This window comes from Pararge aegeria, chromosome 14 (genome assembly GCF_905163445.1).
Source record: "Pararge aegeria chromosome 14, ilParAegt1.1, whole genome shotgun sequence".
In the NCBI taxonomy this organism is placed as follows: domain Eukaryota; kingdom Metazoa; phylum Arthropoda; class Insecta; order Lepidoptera; family Nymphalidae; genus Pararge; species Pararge aegeria.
This window is the reverse complement of record NC_053193.1, coordinates 14926502-14951675: the sequence shown is the minus strand read 5'-3', so window position 1 is coordinate 14951675 and position 25174 is coordinate 14926502. Positions and strand designations below refer to the sequence as shown.

General features: G+C 35.9%; 1 protein-coding gene across 4 annotated transcripts in view; it reads left to right on the top strand.

Annotated features, from left to right (window-relative positions):
• Nucleotides 1–25174, top strand: part of LOC120629278 (lethal(2) giant larvae protein) — a 64804-nt gene that overhangs the window by 15360 nt on the left and 24270 nt on the right. For all 4 annotated transcript variants that reach the window (XM_039898173.1, XM_039898174.1, XM_039898175.1 and 1 more), the window contains exons 3-7: nucleotides 20376–20553; nucleotides 21998–22244; nucleotides 22556–22743; nucleotides 23615–23794; nucleotides 24278–24366. In XM_039898173.1, the coding sequence (XP_039754107.1) occupies nucleotides 20376–20553; nucleotides 21998–22244; nucleotides 22556–22743; nucleotides 23615–23794; nucleotides 24278–24366 (882 nt within the window). The remainder of the gene's footprint in view (nucleotides 1–20375; nucleotides 20554–21997; nucleotides 22245–22555; nucleotides 22744–23614; nucleotides 23795–24277; nucleotides 24367–25174) is intronic.

Genomic DNA, 25174 nt, shown 5'->3' with positions numbered 1-25174 from the left:
CACACGAGCCGCCTGATGATGCGTTCTTTTAATCGACCAACAGGATTGCTTTTTTTCAAGGCTCAGCTAACCTTAGCTATGGTAGTCAACGATAAGGGTGTTATTATTATTTGAGTAATTTTGGTCACAACTTTTCATAGATGACCTATCTCGCACATCTTCCACTCAAGCCTCCCTAGCTCATTTCATTCGCTTAGCTTTTTGGCGTTGCTTTTAACATCTTGGCATTGTCAAGCTTTAGCCATGTGCAGAAAGTTCACGGGGTACACGGGGTCAAAGAAAGAAAAACATCCGCGCAATCTGCCCTTTTCTTGCTACTTTGCTAATGTTTTGATCGAACATAAGCGGTCATTCAACCCAGACACCGCTAACACGAAATAACCGGTTAATTTATTTTGTCCCCAAATGTTTGCTTTCATTAATTTTGTTTTTGTATTAGCCTTAAACGTTTGAATTATTAAACAGTTCTCAAGCCCTGTTTTCAAGTTGAAATACCAGATCGCTGCGCCTGCGTGACAACCAATAACATGAATTCATTGCGGTGCGGGGACTCAACGTACCGTGTGGCCTCACTCTTATCTTGTAATTTGTGTTAATATTTACACAGGTCGCTGCACTACGTGCGATGTTAGGATTCAAAATGTTTGTATCGATAAAAAATTAACGGTTTATAATAATATTTGGCTACGGAAATTTTCATTCTTCATTTACATGCTAAATCTTCAACGTAAATAACATTTTTTTAAATTTACCGCTTCATTGTTACACTTCTCTGAAATTATCATTTGAGGATCTCCCTTTTACGTAACAAAATGCTTTAACACTTTTTCCAAAGCTTTTTACTCTATGATTAATAGACGTCGAACAACGTATCCCATACTCTATAGATAGTTGGGCTCCTTTGTGATCGGACACTCACCTTTCTGAAGGTCATTTAAATCGTTTAGCTCTACATGTTCCAAGTCTGGTCTTTTTTTCTACAGGTCTTAGCGTTTGTTACTTCGAAATAAGAGCGAAATATCTATCACGTAAAACGCCCTGAATTGTATGATAATTATATGTAAATATGATAATATGTCTCATAGGTAATAATAATTAGCTAACACCATTCTTGCGTACTGTATCCCAATACTAACCTATTAATGCTTTAAATGTGAATTCTGCGTAAACGAAGAACTCGAAGAACAGCAACCAAATCCCGTTCTCATGTATCGTATAAGTAGGTTTCCGGATTGGAAGTTTTCTGTTAGTTGTTTTGACATATAAGATACCTAAGAACAAAACTCGTTCAATCAATTTCAGAAGGAATTGCACAGTTTTGTGCATTTGGTCTATCACTTAGAAATCGTGCATTTTTGTATATATATGTATATATAACTAAACGTAGTCTTATGTAATAAGGCTCATTAACTTAACTCTATCTCAGTGCAAGATATTACTTATATCCGTTGATATGTCGATATATTGTTAGAATAAAGTAAACTGCTGAGTTTCGTGCCGGCTTCTTAGTAGAATCTGACTTCCGGTGGTAGACTCACTACAAACATACAGACCTAACATTTTAAAGGAGCCTATAAAGTACAACTAGTTAAAAAGATTCAAGGGGGTTGATTATTAAAATGAAGTTCAAATATTGTCCTTTGTTTTTTTAATAACTATTACAATATCCGTTACATAGCCCTCGTTGCATCGATTTCATTGCATAACAATTATTGGTACATTGTAATAAAAGAGATATAAAAGAGTGAATTGTCGGCGAGTGCAGTTGAGCCTCGTAATTGAAGCCCCATAGGATTGCTATATCAGAGAACCTAACCTGCATCCGGGGGCTTAGAAGCCGTACGCGGCAGGTTCGACGAACGCCTGTTTTATATCCGAAGGCCAATCGAATCCTGTTTATACGATGTGAAAATGCAAATGATTACATTTACTGTAACATACTAAGTATGTTTTATCAAGAAAAGATGATAAACGAAAGTTTGTGACTTTCGGAAGAAAAAATTAATGTGGTTAAACTATTAGAAGCGTGCGAGCGAGCCAGTGAACTAGGTGATATTACAGTGTGTGCTTGTAATAGACACGTATCGAATTGGAATAGGCTTTAGGTCCGAAAGGCAAACGTCGATATTAAGTAAAAAATTAGTTGTCTGTAAAGTCGGCTTACTGACGATAGTTGAACGTGACAACGTCGTAATAAAATACTGATGGAATGGTTGCATTTTTCAAAAGAAAATTTTAATTTTATTTGTTTGAGAGATATTATCGTTGCTATAAACAATTGACACCACATTCACTTTTCACTGCACTTCATCCTTGCCGAAAACATGTAAATGTATTATTGTATAGAAGCTGTCCGGACGCGGACGCATCGCTCTCTCAAGTAGGAGAGAGACAGATGTCGAACGCGGAGGCCGACTGTGCCTCTTTGTCGCTCGTTCCGCGCTCTTGCTTGCACTTCAAGCCTTGAATGGAACGCCTCAGAGCGAGGTAACGCCGCATACGTCATGTTTTTTCTTGCGTGCAGCCGGCTCCATCGAATTATAAGACGTTGTCACGTCAAAAAACATAATAGGATTTTTTGCCACTCAATTTTGTTCCTAACACAAGCGTAAAAATAAACGAAAAGAAAAACTCACAGTAAAGTATTGCATACTTTCGAGGCTTTCAGATTGATCCAGATCCTGGTAAATCCTGGCAATAGTATATAAATGCGGAAAAAAATTAATAGTTTATTGGCACACTCTGCAATACATCATGTATGCATAATGCTTATTCAGTGTAAACTTAACTCCGACACCTGACGATACTCAGGTGTCGAAGCGTATCGTGCGTAGAGAGTCGGTACATTGCGGAAGATCTGTTCGATGTGGAGTAAAAAGAATTTTCTGCTTTTCGCGGATTATAGAAAAGTAAGCTTGATGTTCTTTCTTCTATGCAATACGTATGTTAAAAAATCCTCAGTAAGCGTTCAAGTTTGAATTAGGTGCATGAGCTTACGATATATCGAGAAGTTACTTGTATCGCCTACGTCACATTAAGTTACTTTATTGATTTTATTAATGGAAGCTTTCTAGTGTAAGCAGACTGAAACTGTGACAATGCCCCTCCGACTACAGCATAAGCGTGTAGCAAAAACACATCGTTTTCGCTAACTCACCTACTTTAACATAATGGTGACTATTAGAGTACGATAAATTTTATTACTGACTTATTAGTGCAAACAGAACTCTGCCCCCTCTTTGATAAAATGAGGATAAAGTTTTGATGACATCTGGCATTGTTTTTTTTTTTTAAATAAAAATCTCAAATATTCCTGCTATAACGCGTAGTAGCCTTAACCAAAGATAAAGAAATGGTCCTATTCAGGAGCATCGGCATACTTAAACACTCATAAAAGTAATCGATGTGCATGCAACAGAAACGACTTTTTTATTCTGTTGTAACAAAAAAAACAATAGAAGCTTCATCATTATGCATCTAAAACGTAAGCAATACCATACCTGTCCCTATTCCTTGTCTGTGTTTTCCCAACCGTCATCCGTCCACGGTTCCTGAGCTATGATTAGATTCCGATTAGTGTTGTGGCATTGTTTGATTGGGAAATCGGACCTGCCATTTTGCCCGTTTGATATGCCAAATGTATCAACATCTCCACCCCAATTTAGCTATTGATCCGTGAGTTTTATGATAGATTTTACGATTAGAGGATTGCCTGTTGCCGCTTGCTCGTAAAAATTATGGGCTCGTTATAGGTTTTACGGGGCGAACGAGGAGCTGTGATGGATGGCAGCCGACCATGGTGTTACAACAGAATAATGTGTGTAGGAAACAACTTTTTTCTTAAGACTTCTGTGGAGGAGCAATGTGAATGCCAGTTATTGCGACATGTTTATTTTTTGTTTTTAAGTCACTCACTTATCAATAACCTATAACAGTCCACTGCTGGACTAATGGCGTCTCCCAACGAGAGGGTTTGCCCATAATCACCACGCTGGGCAACGGGTTGGAGATCGCAGTAGATAGTAGTTTCCCGTCTTCCGTTACATTATCTTAGTCACCTCGCACGACACACGCGGGAAGAGGAGGAGTGGTGACAACTGTATTCTGATCTGCCGTCACCACGTCTCTAAACGTTCAGGATGCCGATGGGATTATCTCGGTCTTGCAGCGCGTCAGGGATGTTTGCCGAAGCGCATATAGATTGTTTCTATATCATCATGCGAAAACGGTGTACATCCTTGGTGCCCAGGGTTTCGGCTATTTCCAGCGCCCTTCTGAGGGCACTTGCCGGCAGGATTGATTGTCAGTACCTGTGCCATTGCTGCATGGTACATGTGCTTTCTAATCTATTCCGTTCCGTTAGGCTAAGTTTACTAATATTTAAATTTGTATTTTACTAATTTTTTATGATCCAAGTCTAAAATGACTTTTATTATTTATTTAAACTCATCACGTACGTCACACTGATTGGACTTTTTTCTTTTTAAATCGTTCCCCTTAGGTACTGTTGGTCTAATTAAAATGGGATTAAAACTTCCGTCAAATGAAGTATATTTTTTTTAAAGCAATACAGAACGTATTTAGTAGTTGGTTCGATTTATTTTTTTAACCTCTTATGAAAGACAATGTAGGTATATTAGAGATGGAAGAAGAGCATCACTTGACTGTGAAGATTTTAATCTTCAAAACTGGTTACGAATATTTTGAAGTAGAATTCTGTTATGAAAGGAACCCAGAACAAGGTTCGAGGATCGATAGTGATAACGATAACACGATAACCGACGTTACAATGGACGCCCATTACCAATATAATACTCGTGTTCATTTCTTGATGGATTCTTTACAATAGTACTCAGATAATAAATCTTTTGTTAAATGACACTAGTTACAATATTATTTTAACTTATGTATGTCTTTGATTTAGTACCTACCTGGACGACAGAGATTTGTACGAGTACATATTGCTGTATTAGATATAATTATTTTTTAGAAATAATTGAAACGGAAAGCTATTCCTAAAAATAAACTATCATCTTAATCGTTAGAATCCTTTGAAGCGCGAAATTCATTCAAACAATGACTAGTAACCATCTAAAGAAGTTATTATTAATTAATCACATGAGGTCATGAGGTGTTTAGACGCTATTAGATATACAAAGACTAAAATAAGGAGCAAAATAATATCCTTTAAACGGCTATAGCGCAGTGGGTAGGACTTCGACTGCACTTTTGGTAGGCCGAGTTCGAATTTCACCACGCACGTCTGACTTTGAAAATATCACTTGTTTCAACGGTGAAGGCAAGGGTATACAATAAACATCGTGATAAAACATAATATTCTCAAAGGTGTGAGGAGTCCACAAATCCGCCAGCGTGGTAGGCTCATTCCGTTGATTTAATTGATTCAATTGTACAAAAATTGTAATTTTGAGTGAAACTTGGTTGTCCGATAATGATTCTATTAGTATTCCAAATTTAATTACGTTTACCATGTCAATTTTTTTTTGTTAAAATTAACTTTGTTTAACTAGATAATGCGTTATAATTAAAATTTCAATGTATTAAATACCTTTTTACTATTGTTAGAGCCGTTTTTTCTACAAACTTAGATGAGGGGAAATATAAAATTTTTGAAAAGATTTTTATCTTGTTACGCCGAAGAAGTATAAGTTCTAACACGGTTTTTTTTAAATTACCAAGCGAGCGAAGTCGCGGGTAAACGTTAAAATTTTTACAAAAACCTTAGAATACCAATACTTCACCATTATTAAACGGCGGAGAGGTGTATCATGCCTTTGTTAAGGTCAGCTCGGACGTGCAGGTATGCTATCGAGATAGCGGCTTGTCGGTCCGACTTTAGGGCGCGTATAAAATATATGATAAACCCAGCAAGATGCATGCAAGCATCGGAATGTTTGCTTCAATTTGTAGTTTTATTTGAATTACCTTTCCTCTTTAAAGGAGTTACGCTTTTTCCGTTGTTACCATTCGCTGTAACCGTTGATAAGAAAGTTATCTATTTTTATTTGTGGCGACGCTTGTCGAGGACTGGAACCTTTTGGATCTGCGTTTATTTTAGGATGAAATGATACTTTCCGGCTATCGGCTATCTCTGATAAAAAAATCATCATCGGTTATACTATTACTCTAAGCATATTAACATATAGGATCTTCTATACAATTAAGTACGCGTGAAACAATTTTGTTTTGTTACAACATAAGTTTTATCTAGATGATTTTTTCAATCTTCTCTTCATATTGGATATGATTAATTCTATTTTTATTGAAATTTGTTTGCAGTCAAGCGCTAATCCATTAAATTTTAAATAAAAAACGAATTCGTAGTTGTTGATTATAACTAATATCGAAATAAAAATAAATGCCATAATACTAACAGCAGGCATAATCCGCAGACGTCCCTAAACAACTTTTGTGATTTAATTAATGTAATAAATGCGAAGCACTAAAGCGGATCAAAATCATACAATATCGCATACAGTAATTGTAATCAGATTCCCAGTAATGTTTCCGCGCAAACAGATTCTCAATGACAGCCGCGTGTCGTTCCGCCAGTGGTGCCGAGAACGCTGTTTGCTCCCATTTCCTACTGATTGCACAATGCATAATAACCATTATATGAGACAATTGATTTTCACTTTCACATCAATTCGTTACTATTGTGCTTTATCAAGCAATAACTCAGTGGATTTTGAAAAGTTCCCTCTGATATCTCATATATGTTAGAATTGGTAGTTTAGATTTAAATTTGCCTTATTCAAATCTAAATTACCGCCAACCTATCTACCATATACAGCTTAGGTTTGAAACTAATGCACTTCAATAGGAATTCTAATGTAAAGGATGTTTCTCTTTATATTGACGGACCACGCCAACTTAACATTAGGTCGGCAATCTGTTTAAGAGGAAAACCATCGCCTACAATTTGACGTCTTATGTCCATCAACCGGTTGATGGACTTAGAACGTAAGCCTATTTTGCCTGTAATTACTTCGGGAACCACGCCCTTCCGTCCAGAACACAGCAATACTGCTTGGTGACAGAAACAGAGCTCGTCCTCGGACGGGCTCTGCCGCAAAAAGCTACTCGGGATGCTCCAAATTGAAATTTGATTTAATTCATTTCGTCTAGAATTTTGTGTACCGTTAAATGAGCTGGACCAATTACCTAGATTGTATAAACTGATCTTCTAACGTCTGTCCTCTTTTCTGGCTATAATTGTGTTGTCTGCCAATGATATTCATTCATAAAATTTATAACAGTAACTTTAATTACAAGAACATTCTTTGAGACAGTAGCGTATTGTACTGAACAGCACGTATAATGCATAAGAATCTCGTTATCAGTAAACCAACGAATACGATATGTTTATTTATTTTCGAGATAAAGCGTTGATAGACCAGTGGCTAGGACTTCGGCTTCCCTTTCGAGCGCTGAGTTCGAATCCCAGCATGCACCTTGTAAATTTTCTAAGTTATGTGCGTTTTAAGTAATTAAAATTTTTTAATTACTTAAAACGCACGAAGTTTTAACGGCGAAGGAAAACATCGTGAGGAAAACTGCATGCCTGAGAGTTCTCCATAATGTTGAAAGGCGTGTGATAATACGCATTGTGCCAGTATGGTGGACTATGGTCTTAACCCTGCTCATTGTGGGAGGAGACCCGTGCCTTGTACTGGGGAGATATGATGATTTGTCTTCGTAGCATATGACGTAAATATACTATTATACACTATTCACAATGATACATTCCACAATACGGTTTTTGAGACGTGAGTGAGATGCAACGGTGTAAGTTTTAAGTGCAAAGGTTACATATCATCGAGGTTATGATTGGATGTTTCAACGGTATCTTGTGTCCGTTGTCCGCATGACCACTTGAATATATTGCTTTCGTGAAAATGCTTTTCTTGGAAAGGTTGTTTATATTAACAGAACTCTAACTCTAAGTGATGATTGTTTTTCGGCACTAGAGTAGCCACTCTGCCCTCACGTGTGTCTTTAATTCATATAGATTCATATGTTCATTGCATACTTTTCCTAACTGATTATATTTATCTCATTTCTACTATAGGTTAGTTTACCGTGAATTTTATAAAAAGTTTTTCCTTATATTTGTTATCTTTTCCTTATATCAACCGATTGTCATGAAACTTTGCGGCTTTTGCTTTATTATTTTAATATTTGCATGGTTTCTTATTAACAGTCAAGCAAATTGCCGACCTAGATGACCCATGCCCTAAATGCTCGCCCGGCAAATTAGTGACACCCGTAGAATGTAGTTAAAAAAATACTGTTGATTTAAAAAAAAACAATGATTGGTTTTTCATTCATTTGAAACAATCGGCTTCCATTAAAAATATTCTTAAGCTACGCCTAAAGATGTTACTAAAAGGATTTGTTTTTTGAGTTGTTATGTTAGGAAAAGCGAATAGTGGCGCTCTATTCAAACGGGTAGAGTGATTCACACAAATGCCTTCACATATTATCCCACCTCTTTAACCAGGTTATTTGCGAGTGTTTCCGACTTATTCACGACTTATACACGCATTATATACATTGACGTCTCTATAGACACATGCTACTCCATTCATAAGCTCGAACGGGACTTGTAAAGCATACAAATCGATTACTTTGTTTACCGTTTGCGCTTATCGTAATCACATTGACTAATTCGTAGGCTTCGTCATACTACCAATAGAGCGACATTGTAAATTCTTAAACTGGTTGTCAAAACTTGATTCATCTTGCAATATATTTTTCTTTGTTATTCTCTTTAAGTTTTTGGAGCAAGGATGCTAGAATTAAAAGGCGACAAAGAATATTTGGTTAGAAATTATTTGTTTGGAGAAACTCATTTTATTCTATGCGTTTTTGTATTAAAAGCTGCTATATATATAAAATAAAACTTATTTTAAAACCAGTAGATAGAGTCTTTTCATATTGAACGCACTAGATAAATTTAGACTAGGAAGATTGAGAAAATCAATCATTTCTATTTAAAGGGGTAGAAATGATAGATTTTCTACTATATCAAAGAGGCAGTTATTTTTATTTAATCTTTCTAATGTTTTATCGGAACCGCAATCATTTATTTCCACGACAATGTCATAAATAAAATCGATTGTATACGATGACTCGTCCTTATCAATATAAATTCTAGTTAAGGATATGAAGTCACTTTCTATTGGAACATTCGCGTCATGTTAACTGATAGCATCGAAACTCGAAGCACGAACCTTGACGTTCTGGATACAATTATGTCTATTCTGTTAAATAAGAACGTAAGTATTTAAGAAAAGAACACGAATGAAAATGGTGGCATTTCCAGCGCCATTTATTACAGAGTCATTGTAGCTTAACACCTACCCCTTAGATTGATGGGCACAGCGCTGCACATAGCACGACGTTTCTCTCGCGTACCCTGCTAATTGATGGGTGTCCACTTACAAACAGGTCCATCTGCTTAGTCTATCAACTATTACAATAAAAAATCATCATCATCATCTCCAGCCAACGTGCATCCACTGCTGGACATAGGCCTCTTTTAAGCACCGCCAACACTATATTCTAAGCCTTTTGCATCCAATAGATGCCTGCCACTTTCCGAAAGTCGTTAAACTCTTGACTGCTACCAAGTCGGAAGGAGTGGGTACTACTCATACGCTCTTATTGTCTAATACATCCGCCATATAGGTTTTTTCAGAAATAGAGCCAGTGTCACTCGGTATAACATAATGACACCACTGTTTAGATATTTAGGAGTTATTGACATACATACATAAACCCCTGTGAACCCCGAAAACAATACACCTTTTTTAAGCAATCGTGGCTTCGGCACTGAATCTTTAAAAAAACTAAAACAAATGTTTACGGTTTCCTCGTTTCAAACATGTCAGGTATTTTTATAAACCTGTTGTAGTAATGATTGTAAATTATCACACGTAATTGGCTGCGGATTTTCCTAATAAGTAATTAATCATTGCATAATAAAAATGACTATCTTTAGCAACAACAGCTATATAAGTTAACGCCGACGGCGCTTGCACTGGTCATGTTACCATAATAGATAGGTGTTCTTATATGCAACCTTACTCTGTTATACATTAGTATTGTAATGTATAGATTTGAACGATCAAGTTCAAGGTCTTGGTGATAACTATCAGTAAATGAGTCATTATAAGGCTGCTGGATCTGACGTGACTCAGTCATTAATTATAATATCATTTTATAATAATATTATATTGTTGCGAAGTGGTGATAACCCAGTGGGTAGGGATTCGACTCCACTTTCAGGGGGCTAAGTTCAAAGCCCAGCTGACCGTTGGACTAATAGCTTAACGTGCTCTCCGAGGCACGGGGGTGCATCTCCGCCAATTTCTAAACTTCAGGCTGATACTAAGAATTTCTTGATAGAAAACACCAATACCTACGTCGGCCCGACCCGAAGATCGAACACAGGACCTCGTGATCTGTAGCCGAACATGTTCACCACTAGATCGACGAGGCAATTAACTTATGCAAAGTTACGCGTCTACGCGCGAACAAATACCCATATTCAATTAGACGCAGTTCTCAATGTACCAATGACGATTATAATCACGTCGCTATGGTAGGTACATGGTTACAATGGGCGACGGGTGTCGCACTTTGTCCGGTCACCGGCCGGAAGTTGCGCAGGAAGCCCTGTCGACTGTACCTCTGATGCAGAAACAATATGTGTACCTATTTGTAACCTTATCACAGCAGTTATAAGTAACTGTTAAAACGCACCAGCAATAGATAAATATCAGGTGTTTAATTGTTAATTACACCAATACCGCACGCGTAAAAGCTTCCAGTGTTGCAATGACGGTCTCACGTGATGTTTAGTGAAAAACTGTCGCCTACAAACAGAGGAACACTTTTCAGGACATGCAAAGGAACCTGGGGCGAAGGTGTTAAGCCTCATGTTCCTATGATTATCGCGCCCTTGAAACCGCAACTCAGCAACGCTGCTTGGCGGCAGAAATAAGCATTGCGGAAGTTCGTCGTCGGATAAGTTCGGTCACAGAAAGCTCTACTTCTGTTGAAAACTTTCTTTACTTTGACTTCATACTAAGTGGTACCGATCCACTCCTTCGAGCCTCTCATAAATCAGTTTAGCTTGGAATAAAAAAGTACAGAATATATTTTGCTAATTTAGCATCTATATATACCCAAATTTTTTTTTAGGTTTGGATCTAAAATCTTCAATCTTCTGGTTTTGTTGCAGTCTAATATTTTATAGATTGAACCCTTGAGAATAACTATCCTTATCGGGTATTATTAATAGGTTATAATTAAAGCAAAATCTCAACAACCAAGTACATAATTCTATTACGTTATAAAGTTATTTCCAACTTTTAAAGCTAAGCCCTACCTCCATCAGCATGTAGAATTATTTCAATAACATTCCTTTATAAACTAAGCCAATTAGATACAAAACCAAGTCGATTATAATAAAATGTTTAGCATAATTGGGTTACTACATCAAAGGGGTGTAATATTTGCAGGAGGGCGAACAATAAGCCCTCTCTCGCCCCCTCCGGGTAATTTATAAGCCCCCTTTGATTATATTAGGTTGCGTAAGATGGCTGCTGGAAATACTGTACGGCTTCAGCGGACGCAAAAGGGTATTTTTGTCACTATTTCAAAATTATTATCAGACCTTTTTAAATAACATATAATTTTGATATATTAATTTAATTGATTTGATACATTGATTTAAAGTTTTACTTATCATAACTTTTATGATGAGATTACAAGCGACGCGAAAAGTTGACTGCTTAGTCTGTCCATTCCACCTTCATGTGAGAATCGAGTTGGGGCACCGACAGACAAGCTAGATTCAAGCTAGTATAAAGATTCAGTCAATTATTGATACTTATATTACTTACTCTCTGTTATTCTACTCATCATTAATAGCCGACTTCACAATTCAAATTTCATTTATTTCAAGTAGGCCTACTTTATAAACACTTTTGAAACGTTAACTAAGTTGTATGTACGTACCAAAAAAAAAAAATGTACGAAATTCACATGAAGACGTAAAAGTATGCCATATGTATTCGTTACCATAAGGAAGTCCGTGCAAAATAACATTGAAGCGAACGAACATCGCACTAATAAGATGGTTGAGCGGACAAATTGTGCACGCTATAAAATGATGTCATTTGGCAACGAAAGCTGTTGTACGGCATTGGACTACTGTGGTCTGTGACATCATAATGCCTACGCTCATAAAACAAAATACATAACGGAGCATAATTATTGTGATGGTCATTCAAATAATTAATAGTAACTAGTGAGCGTTAATTCATGCTCGTAAGGCATTTCTCACGATTAATTAAATATATTTTATAAATATTTTTTCTTATTAAAAAGGATTTGGATTGAAACAAGAATTCGGGAATAGCTCTAGATTTAATTATTTTGTATGTAAATGATAGAGTTTAATAAGTTGACGGGAACGAAAAGCGGTCTAGCGGTCATTTGTGAAAAAAGTTATCCCTCAGGGGACATATTAATATTTTTTTTTCTAATTTATATTAATGACTGACTTGCAAAGGACAATCGCGGGATAGTTTTGTTTGCTGATGATACATCGATTATGTTTAAAATGTATTGACGAGAAACAACTCTTGACGATGTAAACAACTCTTTCGGTAAAGTTGTACAATGTTTTTAAGGCTAATAACTTGGCTCTTAACGAAAAATTACCAAGTTTATTAATTCACGTTACCAAATTTTAAACAACGGTTGTCCGTTGAAGAATTTAGCCCCATTCCTCCAAATGTTGATCAGCTCCTCGTTCAGTTAAAATGTGCACATCTACGCAGTGCACCTTCTGGAATTAAAAAAAAAAAATCAACGTAATCGGTTCATACTTGATTGATATATGGAAGCGTTGAAAAAAAAACGTAATCGTAAAATTAATAAAAAAAGGTATTAAAAACTCATTGCAAAAAAAAAGCTTTGCAATCAATCACATTTATATTCTACTATATAACATATTTTTTTTTATATTTAAATAAAATATTCAAAACAGATTCAATCCTGTATTTAACACGAACACGTTACGTTTTATTGAGGATGCTTAATAATAGAAACCTGTCAGTACACCGCTCTAATTGACGCGAATTGATTAAATTCCACGGTGTGTCATCCTCCCTGTTAATGTATGAATGAGCCATTATTCGAATTATCTAATTATTTCGTTATAACGCGCTTGCTAATTTTATGCATACAGCCAATCGTGGATTTGGCGAGCACAGCTTTATTGAACGAATTTTTTTTTTCCTGTAAACGCTTGCCTTATAAAAGTACATACACTTTGTCACCCGTCAGACATGTCTGCTTCTCCGCGGGCCGAACCTATCTCTCTCAAAAAATCATCATCATCCCAGGGTCTCCTCCGACAATGAGAAGGGTGTAGGCAATAACTACAAATTCTTTGTTTAAAAATACTGCTTAAAAAGACTTTCACACGCCCTTGAGAACATTATGGAGAACTCTCAGGCATGCAGGGTTCCTCACGATGTTTTCCTTCAACGTTAAAGCATGTGGTATTTAATTGCTTAATAATTTAATAACTTTTTAAATATTCTAATCAAATATTCTAGATTGCCTCTTTAAATTTGGTATTTAACTTAACAAAAAGTTTTATGAAAATTTACATTCAGTATGATTATTTAATTTTTTAACTAATATTTAGAAATCTAATAACTTGATATAATGTGTTAGTTACCAAAAAATTCTGGCTGTAGTTCCGCTTAAAACAGACCGATCCTTTGCGCTTAAAATTAAACCAGTCTTTATGTCACGGTATTAGGCTATACAACGCTTTGAATAACTAACTAGTCTATAGATTATTAACTTTAACTTCGCAAAAACTTAAGAAACAGTTAAAACGAGTCAAACTTTCTCGAGAATGTCCGACATAATATTCGTGTCTTCTTAACACTAACTTTAGCTAAGTTCAAAACCGCTTTTAGATCTTAGCTTGGACACCTCAGACCCAGTCCACGGCAAACAAAACACGGCATTTATTCTAAGAAACAAGGTAATATTAAAATAACCCTTTTGCTGCTAATACTTCTTAAAATAGCAACCTAATCCCATGATAGGCCATTCTAACGGTACAGAACCGGTTCATTAGTGGCGAGGTTTCGGTGCGCATGTACTTGACGGTCATGAACGCTATCAATAATCTTGAACCTATTCGACTATCGAATGATAAGGATGACACCAGGGCTGCACCTTATATTTTATGAACTCCGGGTACAATAGTAGTTAGTTGTTAATTACAAGGTTTATGTTATTTTAGATTAGGCTGTCTTAATTATGTTTCTATGACTACTTATAATGACAAAGTGCATCAAAATCTTACATGTAATCTTTATACATTCAAGAAAGTTGCTCCTATATTATAACACACAGTTGAAATAATTTGATAGGCATTCATATTACGCAAGTATTAAAGTTCTTTATAGGTACTTTATATTTTTTTGTTTCGATTTGGTTCTGGAACTTTAGTTTGATTTTCAATACCTACTTCGATGCTTATTGCTTCTAGCTGCATACCACACTTTCTCTTAAGCCAAAACGATGTTTGTATCTTTTTCACAAGCGAAACGGCAATTATGCCTTCACACTCCGTTATTCGTGATGGATTAAAACAATAGTTAATGCTAGTCGTGTTTTATAAACGATTAGTTTGATTGATTTCCTAGGTTTAAACGGACATCAAACCAATATTTTAGTTATAGTGAAGTAAAGGGTTTTTTTCCTTCTTCTTTTTCTATTGTATTTATTTGCTCAGTAGGCATAGTGTTACTTACAACTGTATTTTTTTCCTTACTCGCCCAAGTCTATGGTATCTACCTATGTGCTTGGGCTATATTATCAGGTATGAGTGGTCAGTGGCGTGCATAGTGGGTATGCACAGGGTATGCAGATGATATAAAATGAAGAAAATCTCCAGTACGAGTTATAAATAACTCAAGGATAGGCATTGTAAAAGTTATTAAAATTCTACCCTTCAGTATTCATAACTCGTACTGGAGATTTTCTTCATTTTATATCATCTGCATACCCTGTGCATACCCACTATGCACGCCACTGTGAGTGGTGGTTATGTTATACCAGCTTTGCACCCGAATTCGTCCGCGTTTTTAATTATTTCTTTTTTTTTTAATCCGGGGCAACTTTTGATTACACTACAGTGTTAAATTAATTTTCAGCCAACATCGGTTTAGCTGCGAAGCCGTGCATAGGTATCGATAAAGCGTTTTGGTGCATTTAGCAGAGTAAAAATAATTCCATTTCCTTCGCCAGGATTCAAGCCATCCATGTACTAAACGCACATAATTCCGAAAATTCAGTGGTGCATGCCGGGGCTCGAAATCGGTCTCCACGAAAAAAAACCCGAAGCCTTACCCACTAGGCTATCACCGCCCTTAATCTATATGAAGACATTTTGTAACAAAGTGGAAATTCGTCTATTTAGACTTGACACAGCGAACCGTATACGAGCGATCACTATATTGTTTTGCCTCAGATATTTGCTAGCTCGCTTTCCTATTGGCCCGTTTGGCAGTCGTAAGATATTGAAGCTGTCTGTACAACTAACACCATTTTGTTATCATTTTAAATTGTTTTACGAGCTAGCCTAGTTATTTTTTGCTGTAACTATTGTTGTGAATTTTTTGTTGTAAGTGTCGGTTGTACTTATGTATACTAACAATCCTTTCATATAACACCGACAGTATCTAGGCTAGGCAGGAGATGGTACGTTAGGGGAAAGGGTTAAAGTTATCACCTGGCACAGTTTTAACCACAACCCGAGCATAAACGAACGATGGGAAATAATATGCATATACTTTCTATCAAATGGGGTGAACTCTTCCATTCCTTTGTGGCCGTACTTTTGCAGGCGAACAAGCCAATTTTATCTCTTATGAGAGGATATAATTGGGGGATAATATCCTTCTCCTGCCTATAGTAGCTGTACAAAAGGGATAACGTTGGCGCCAAGAGATAATTGTATAACATACCAAGTTCCTGTTTTATTCCTATGTTGATAAGTCGAAAAAATGGGAAGACATAATTATCACGTGGCGAGCATTTTAGACCTTCAAGAGTCACCATTTAGGTTAACCAATCTAGGAAAAATGATAAAATCTTCGTGCCCTGTTAGCATACCTCGTTTCAGTTTTTCACTTCGTATATACCTATCTAGAAGACAAGTCAGAATTTGTCCATAAACAGCCGCCGCTTATTTATCAGAAACCTATAATGTATACAATTTTGATGTAACGTACGCTTCAAATGTTAATTCAAATAGGCTTACACAGCCATTTATTTGAATAAATAAACATTTCACTTTGATTTTATGGCTAAGTTCCGTCTTGTGTTATTATTATTCATTTATTTATCAGCCAACAAAGATCCATTAATAATATCACTTAAAAAATAATATAAAAAAGATAAAACTAACTAAAAGGATAGACATCAAGCCACAAGAAGATATTATAATGGAATATATATACTTGGACAATAATAGGTAGTGACTTGTGTATCATCAAAAAAATCTTTAAATAGACGTGAAAATATGTTAATTACTGTAGATAAAAGAACACATAACATGATAACACAAATATTTACGCACGGAATACGCTTTTGGTGATCGCTAGAACTAAAACGCGTTAGCCCGTGATAACACAATACATTAACATTCATTTGTGTTTACACATACACATTAAGCTTGACGCGTATGTCAGTATTTAGTCCTAAGGAAAATAAGTTAGCTGTGAAAATACTTTTATTATTTTGACTAATTTTCGTGTGGTCACGGCAGATTAGAATACAGTTGCCACCACACCTATATGCGTCGTAAGCAGCGGCGTCCTCTATGCGACTACTTCCGTCTACTGCGATCAACAACCCATCTGCCAATCAGCGTAGTGATTATGCGCAAACCCTCCAGTTGGAGTAGGCCCTTAGTCCAGCTGTGGTCTGTTACAAGCTATTGATGTGATGTGGCTTTTCTTGCATGTAACTAACGCGTATGTACCGTACAATAAAAAGTTCATGTCCACATTAAAACTGGCGATACCTAAAAATACAATTTAATTCATAATATAAATAAAATAAATATATTATGAATTAAATTGTAAACTAAGAAAAAAAAAAACAAAGGTTCAGTACATTATTTGGTACAACAAATGTTTATGTAAAACCCTAAAAACCTTCTCGAGTATAATATACACGTCTTCAGGACGCATTCTATCTGTATTATTATATCGGCGTGTGGACGTTCAATTCAAACAAAATAACTGATCAAACGGAACCTTTTGTTTATTTTCTTTTTAAAAACGACTTTTATTTATTTTATTAAAAAAAAATCCACGTGTTTTCACGTATCGCAAAAATCTGCTATGCGCAGCAGTCTGAACGGTATAAATATGCTTACAAAATACACTGCCCATTCATGTTTCGCAGAACGTATGACGCGCTTTTAGTATAATATCAAGAGAGCAAAATATAGATTCGTGTGTGAAAAATTCCCACGTAGCTATGTCGTAAGTATGCAACAGAACCTAACACAGACGATAAATCATCATTATTATGTAACTTGGTACCAACCTACTGTATGTGTTGTAACTTGCTTCACTATAGTAAGTATTGTCTTTTTATTCTATTACGCGCTTTACTTTATTAAAAACTTTTAACTGAACGTTCTGAGAAACCCAAGTTTTAAGTAATGAGGTTCGCTTTTGTTAGGCCATTAAAACTGTTGGTTTTTTTTAACTAAACTTATTCTGATGCTTTATAAGAATAACTTTGGCTTTTGAATAAATAAATTTGAAAAGTGAACCCATCCGATTCGAAATTCTTTTGCCATTCGAAAGCAATTTTATCTAAAAGTAACATGGGCTTTATTTAATTTCGGTAATAAGATTACAGTCTGCAATAATAGTACTTGTGAACCAAGCCAAAAGAATAGACTTTCGCTGTATGTTTTACCTAAATGGCTAGTCATACAGAAATATTATGTTCTAATCACAAAAATACTGGTATCTAGCAGATTTTGAAAAGTCTGGGAAACCATATTATTTATATCTTTATCTTTTGATTATGCAGAATCACGAATTTTAGTAAAAGAAATAAATTAAAAACTTTTTATCAATCTTTATTAAAATGATATATATATATATGACCCTAGACTGTAGTCTGTAAGCAAGGAAACCCCGTATGTAACCGCGAGGAATTACTAGTGAGTAGTGAGTTGTAAGGAAGTAAGGAAACGCCATAATATAACATATTCTTTTCTTATAAAAAAACCAATCTGTAGAACTATTTTCGAGATTTAGCGAGACACGCAAAGCAATTGGTTTTTAAAATAATTATTTTGGTACCTACTATCGCATTCAGGTCGTAAATATGCAATGTAATTCAAAAGTTTCTAACAGTTATAATTGGCGAGCGTCCAAACCAGTATTATTTGATTGCAATCACATTCCTTTAGTTACTAATGCGATTTGATCTCTAATAAACTCAATACAGCAATGTATAAGCTGGATAGCTTAGTTTGTCTATGTATCAGTCTCCTCGTAACCCCCAAACGTATAGACCTGTTTGAATGTGAATAACAACTAAAAGTAAATTTCTGGGTGTTTATCCCCAAAATAAGCTTAGCTTGTGTTATTCGTAGTAACATATCTGAAGTATATTTTTATTCAGATTATACATAAATGCTTATAATATATAGATAAACACCCCGACACTGTAAAACATTAATGTTCATCACACAAACATTTTCCAGCTGTGTGAATCGAACCCACAGCTTTGAACTCGGAAAGCATTGTCAAACGATATTAGCCTGTCTGGATGCCCTTGATCTAAGCAAGAATTTCTATCCCTAGACGAGTAGTTTTTAAGAAGTAATAACAATGCGTCAATTCTAAATAGAGGAATTCTAAGTAATATTATATATGCGAAAGTGCGTTTGTTTGCCCATGCCCATGCCCATGCAAGCAACCAATCAAGTTTTATTTTAGACATAGAATTATTTGGAAGGATGGAGAGTCACATAGGCTAGACATACTTTTTACTCTAAGAAATAAAACGGTTCCCACGGGATTTGGATTTCTAAAACCGTAATAAACGCGGGTAACATCTAATAATGTTTATAAATTACAAATAACCAATTTCTAGTAAGCAAGAATTGGCTGATTAAAACATTCGACACCGCAACGGCGTAAAAATCTAAACAATCGTAGTAGACTAAATATTTATAACACGTTAGGTACTTCTTCCGGCATCAAAGTGGTGTTGCGAAATTGCAAAATTATTTTAAATATCTTTATGAGGATGATCGTGCTAGCAGCATTGGGGAAAAAAGCTGTAAACGACGCATTTTTCTATAATTAACAAAGCAAGGAATGAAAATTAAATAATTAATATAATCTAGGATGAGAATATGCTGTTGTTTTAGGAGCGTGGACAAATTTAAGCTTTAAAGTAATTAGGTATTGTGTTTTTTTTATAGTTCCGTTTCCAAAATTTCAGATCAATAAATTTTAATTTATCAAAATGTTTAGGTCTTAAAAGGGGTATGCCCCAAATGTGTCGGACGGGCTTCAACGTATCCTCCCGTTATGGTTAGGCACATGTCTCCTCACTCTTAGAATTAAATCATTGACCCACCACTCTTCTTTTTATGCGGATAAGCGGGCTTCAACGTTTAATATCACGTACTATTGAGACTATCCGGGACTGACGGCTTATCGTGCCCTGCGAGGCACGAAGTGGTCAACGCTAGTTTCCTTACTCTGAGATGGGATTGCAATTTTCCTGACTGAAAAACATAATACCAGGAATTGAAACCGTGTAGTAATCGAACGCACTAACCACTAGACCAAAGAATAATTTCCTATGCCTACACCTAATTTGAATTCAAGTACAGTGGTGCAATTACATTACCTACCTACAAGATCACTTAGTCATAGCATCTGGTATTTTTGTCCATTAATATCGTGACTCTGCACGCTATTGTTATACACAAAATGACAAGGTGGCAACAAGAAATATTTAAAAAATTATACTACAGTAAAAAAACAGCTCAAAAGGACGATGGTTTTTTTTTTAATCAAATTAAAAACTTATAGCACCCATTGGTAACTTATAGTACCGTAAAACGTATATGAAACCCGCACAGTTGCAGTCTAGAAATCGTTCCCTCTTTTTGGACCTAAAAAAACACAGAAAATAATAGACGGAGAGCCAATGCTTATAAACTTATTTATAACTTTTACTTTTTCCTTTGTCCACAGACAGTACAACATGGCTTTCCACACAGAGCGTCTGCGCTCGCCTGGGATCCTCTTCTTAGGCTCTCAGCTCTTGGCACAGCAACTGGTGCCCTTAAAGTATACGGTCGACCCGGCGTTGAACTGTATGGACAACACACTAACCCAGAATCGGCCGTCACACATATTCATTTCATACCAGGTAAGCTTTACCAATGGATACTACTACTGCTTCTTCTACAGTCCCGAGATTCTTAGTGCGCATCCCAGGACAGTCGAAAAATCTTCAGGTATCGGAATAACAGTAGAAATAATATTTGCGGAATCGTGAGTTGACTGCTTTTATGCAACGAAGCGTAAAAGATGTTGCTCCCTGTACCAATAGCAACCTGAATCAGTCTATGCATGATATGCAGATGATTTGAAATGAACAAAATATTCAGTACGAGTTATAAAAAACCTTAGAATAAGCATTGTAAGAATTATAAAAAAGCCTACCCTTTAGTATTTATAACTCGTACTGGAGATTTTCTACATTTTATATCATTTGCATACCCTCTGTACGAGCCACTGACTGCAGGTATGTAACTGCAAATATATATTTTTTACTAATATGGAAGTTATGTGTTGGTGCCCAAACGCGGCTGCTTTTTTGTTAGTAAAAAACTAACAAAAAAGCAGCCGCTTCTGGGCAGACGGGTTGCTGATCGAAGTAGATGGTAGTAGTAGCATAAGATGATGCCCTTTCTCCGTCATATTCCCTTAGTCGCCTCGTACGACACATATGACATAAGGAAGGCGGTGTGGTGTATCAGAATCAAGAAATCGGAATGACCCGCATACGCAAATTTACGACCAATAACAACACGCGCGTATTTGAGCCAGTCTGGTCATTGGTCGCATGTAGGAGGTACATTTGCACGCCACCGGTGACGCGGGCTGGGCCCGATGGTTTGACCTTGCATAAGCCTTCCTATTATATATATTCTAGTCGATAATTCGAAATAAAAGTCGCTGGGAAATTTACTTTAGGCCACAGCTGCAGTTTACTTTATGGGCGAAAAATTTGCAGTTCTCAAGTTATTAGACCGTGTCCCGTATCAAATTGTGAATTGACCGCACCTAGCGTTATCATACACGGTTGGTTAGATCGCTACGGAGTTTTAAATGCATTACAATGTTTATTTATTTGTCGGCACAGATACTTGTAACAAAAAACTTTTTCTTTTTGACGAGTTCACAATGGATTCAAAGTGAATCCAAGTGTGTAGAGGTTCCCAATAATATGTAATTTACCTGAATAGTTTATTTTTTATCCTACTGGTAAGCCGCATCTTAAAATGTTTAGGAGACATAATTACTAAGGACGACAGAAACTCTAAGACTCATGCCAACTAGAATAAAAATATGTCTATTTTTTGTTTATTTTGTCAGAATTATTGGAACTGCTGGCAAAAACAATGAATGCGTAAGTGCCAGGCTTTTCTTATTCCCCTACTCACTTTCATGTGAGGCTCTGCCCTCTTTCGTCTACTTCAAAATAAAAGGGAGGAAGGCTCTCAGATCAACTGGTTCGTATTTTGAGCCGAAGCTATATTTTACTAGCCAAAAACAAAAAATACACTGTGTTATTATTTTCATTGCAGGTTCTGGGCAATTAATTTCACTCTGCGACGACAACAGCCTACATTTATGGGAAATCAACGAGAAATCCCTTGTAGAGCTAAAGTCGCACGTATTCGAAGGAAAAAATAAGAAGATTTCGGCGATATGCGTGGAATCTTCCGGGAAGAACCTGCTCCTGGGTACTGAGGGTGGAAACGTTTACACTCTCGATTGTAATGCTTTAACTATTAACGAGGATGTTATTTATCAAGATGTCGTCATGCAAAAGTAAGTATCTCAGATTATAAAAATATCACAGATTGCTGTATTAAAAATTGATAAACATAATAATAAAAACGCCGCATTAACCGACAAGATTAACCAAAAAACCCAAGGAAATATAACAATAAAGTTACCAGTGTGAGGTATTGTATGGACCCTTTACGTAGTTTATATTCCATGTACACGTCCAAAATTTATTACTCTCTCGTTTGCAACGCAATCTGGTACGCTCTTTTGACTTTTCAAATCAAGACGTAACTCAACTGTGATACGGGTTTGACTAAGGTCGAAAATTAAAGTATCCAAAATTTTTCCAGCTGCCCAGAGGACTTCAAATTGAACCCTGGTGCTGTAGAAGCAGTATGCGAACACCCAAAAGTTCCAACCAAAATCCTTATTGGCTACAACAGAGGACTAGTAGTCCTCTGGGATCGTGTCAGTTCCACACCCACGCACACCATTGTGTGCAACCAACAGCTCGAGAGCTTGTGCTGGAACGATGAAGGTAAGTAGTTTATTGATCTTTCTTTTTTAAGTTTTCTGGAGGTATTTTATTGAGGTTTTGTACTTTTAAACTATATTGTGGGCAATAATACGAAATATTACGATTAGAAAAGATAATCACTACAATGAGCCTTTTAAATTCAGTCTCTCTAAACTGGAGTATAATAATAATACATTTATTATTTATAACTTTGTCCATCCAGTTTATTTTATACTATATAGAGTTGATTTCAATTAATTAAATTAGTCAGGTATTCCAATTAATTGCATATTATAGTGTTGTAATCAATTAAATTACTTAGTGTAATCTGGCTTGGTTCTAATTAAATAACAATAAATAAATAACTACATAATCTTACTTATTTAGATAAACTTAAGTATTGAGTTTTACTATTATTATCTTTATTGACAAGGTTGCCACCATGTTAAAAAACCGTGATTGGCGTGACATGCTTCCTCTGTTTTCTTGCAACTTAGACCTTGTATAAATGTTGTTGAAGGACCAGAATGTGATATTGAGCAGTCCGACACATGTTCTCTGGGCCCGATAAGATTCAGTAGGCGATGAAGAGGACTTTGTGCGGAATACACTTCAATTAGACATTAGTAGATCCTTAGCAGAATTAGAGCTATTACCGGACAAAACTTAACGAATTGAGATGTCTAAATTGCAATGGGCGAGACACAACTCTGATGAACGATTTACATTGTGGTTTCCAGTTGTTCAAGTGGTGACCTTGCTCTAGAATACGCAGAACTAACGCTGGTATTAGTAAATGTCTCATTAGGTGTACGGATAGTATAAAGATTTGCTTTACCTTTTGGCCTAACATTAGTTGCAAACCTCAGGTTTACCTTTTTTTTTGTTACAGGAGAGCACTTCACATCATCACACAACGACGGGTCGTACGTTACTTGGGAAGTGGCGAGTACGGCCAGCGATAGACCCCTGAAAGAACCGGTCACACCGTACGGCCCCTACCCATGCAAGTCCATTACCAAGATCCTCAATAGGACTAGTGTGAACGGCGAAGAGGTCACCATATACGCTGGTGAGTAGGTGACTGCGTCATCTATATCATACTCAGCTTACTGACCCATTCATTGCTCGGCACAGTTCATCTCTAAATCATCTAAAAAGGAAATAAAACTGCTCCGATGGGGATTGGAGGGCTTTTACAAATATGGTCACATGTTTGTGATGATGATAGATCCTTTGCACAACGTGCCCTCCGAAGTACGCAACCGGTACTGCAAACGTCTTTTCCTTACTCGACAATTTAACACTCGATCGTTTCACGACTTCTCTTTCGCAGCAAATTTACCTGTGATCTTATAAGTGTGAGGTTTGTTCCATGTTGTCATTTTAGGTATTAATAATTGTTTAAATTTTCTCTGGTCTGTTTTGGGTTAAATATAATTGCAAATTCAATATATATATATATAATATAATTGAAACAAATATGTTTTCATCCTTGACGATCGGGATAAAAATATGTTAACAATATATTTAATTTATTTTTATTTATTTTTAGGTGGTATGCCAAGATCGCCATATTCTGACAAATACACTGTCACGGTACAACAGGGAGATAAACATGTTGCGTTTGACTTTACAAGTCGGGTAAGTAAATATCCATACCAATATTATAATGCGAAATCTGTCTGTTTGTTCGTTTCATTCTACTATTTTAATTGTCATTCGAAATAACATATTTCATCTATAAAAATTAAAAAATAAGTCTTTTTCCCCTATTTAACCCCTTAGGGAAGAAAGTTTTAAAAGTTTTTTAACTTGTAGCTAAAAAATGGGACTGTAAAATTTAATAAATCATGAAATATGTATTTTAATTACAACCTACATGTCAATTTTTAATGATAAGACTCGTAAAATAACAGCCTTACATACAGACCCCATAAAAATAAAAATAATACTTGAAAATGTAATGAAGATTTTTTAAATCTGACTCTCAGTTCCAGAGGTTAAACAAAAACAAAAATACTTACTTCAGTTTTTATTATGAGTATAGATGAGAAAAATCTCTTAATTTTATAAAGACAAACAACTAGTAGTGAATGCAGCGTTTCTAGATTTCGTAAAACAAGTCATGTGCCCCAAATCTGCACTTTCAATTGTATTACAGTAGTCAATCAATGTCAATGCCAAAATATACATGAAAAAAACTATTATTAACATTAAATAACTCTACAATAATATTTCCGTTGGTTTTCCACTAGGTAAGGCTACATTGTGGGTGCCTTTTTTAAGTTTTATATATTTAGAATGCATATAACTTTTTTGGGAACCGACAGGATTTGAATCTGCGACTCTGGCAATCGCGACCTAAGTTCTTTAACCAACTGAGCTACGGCTCGTCGATGCCGAAATTAATATATGCCTTTTATATCAGTCTTACAGCAAGTATTACAGT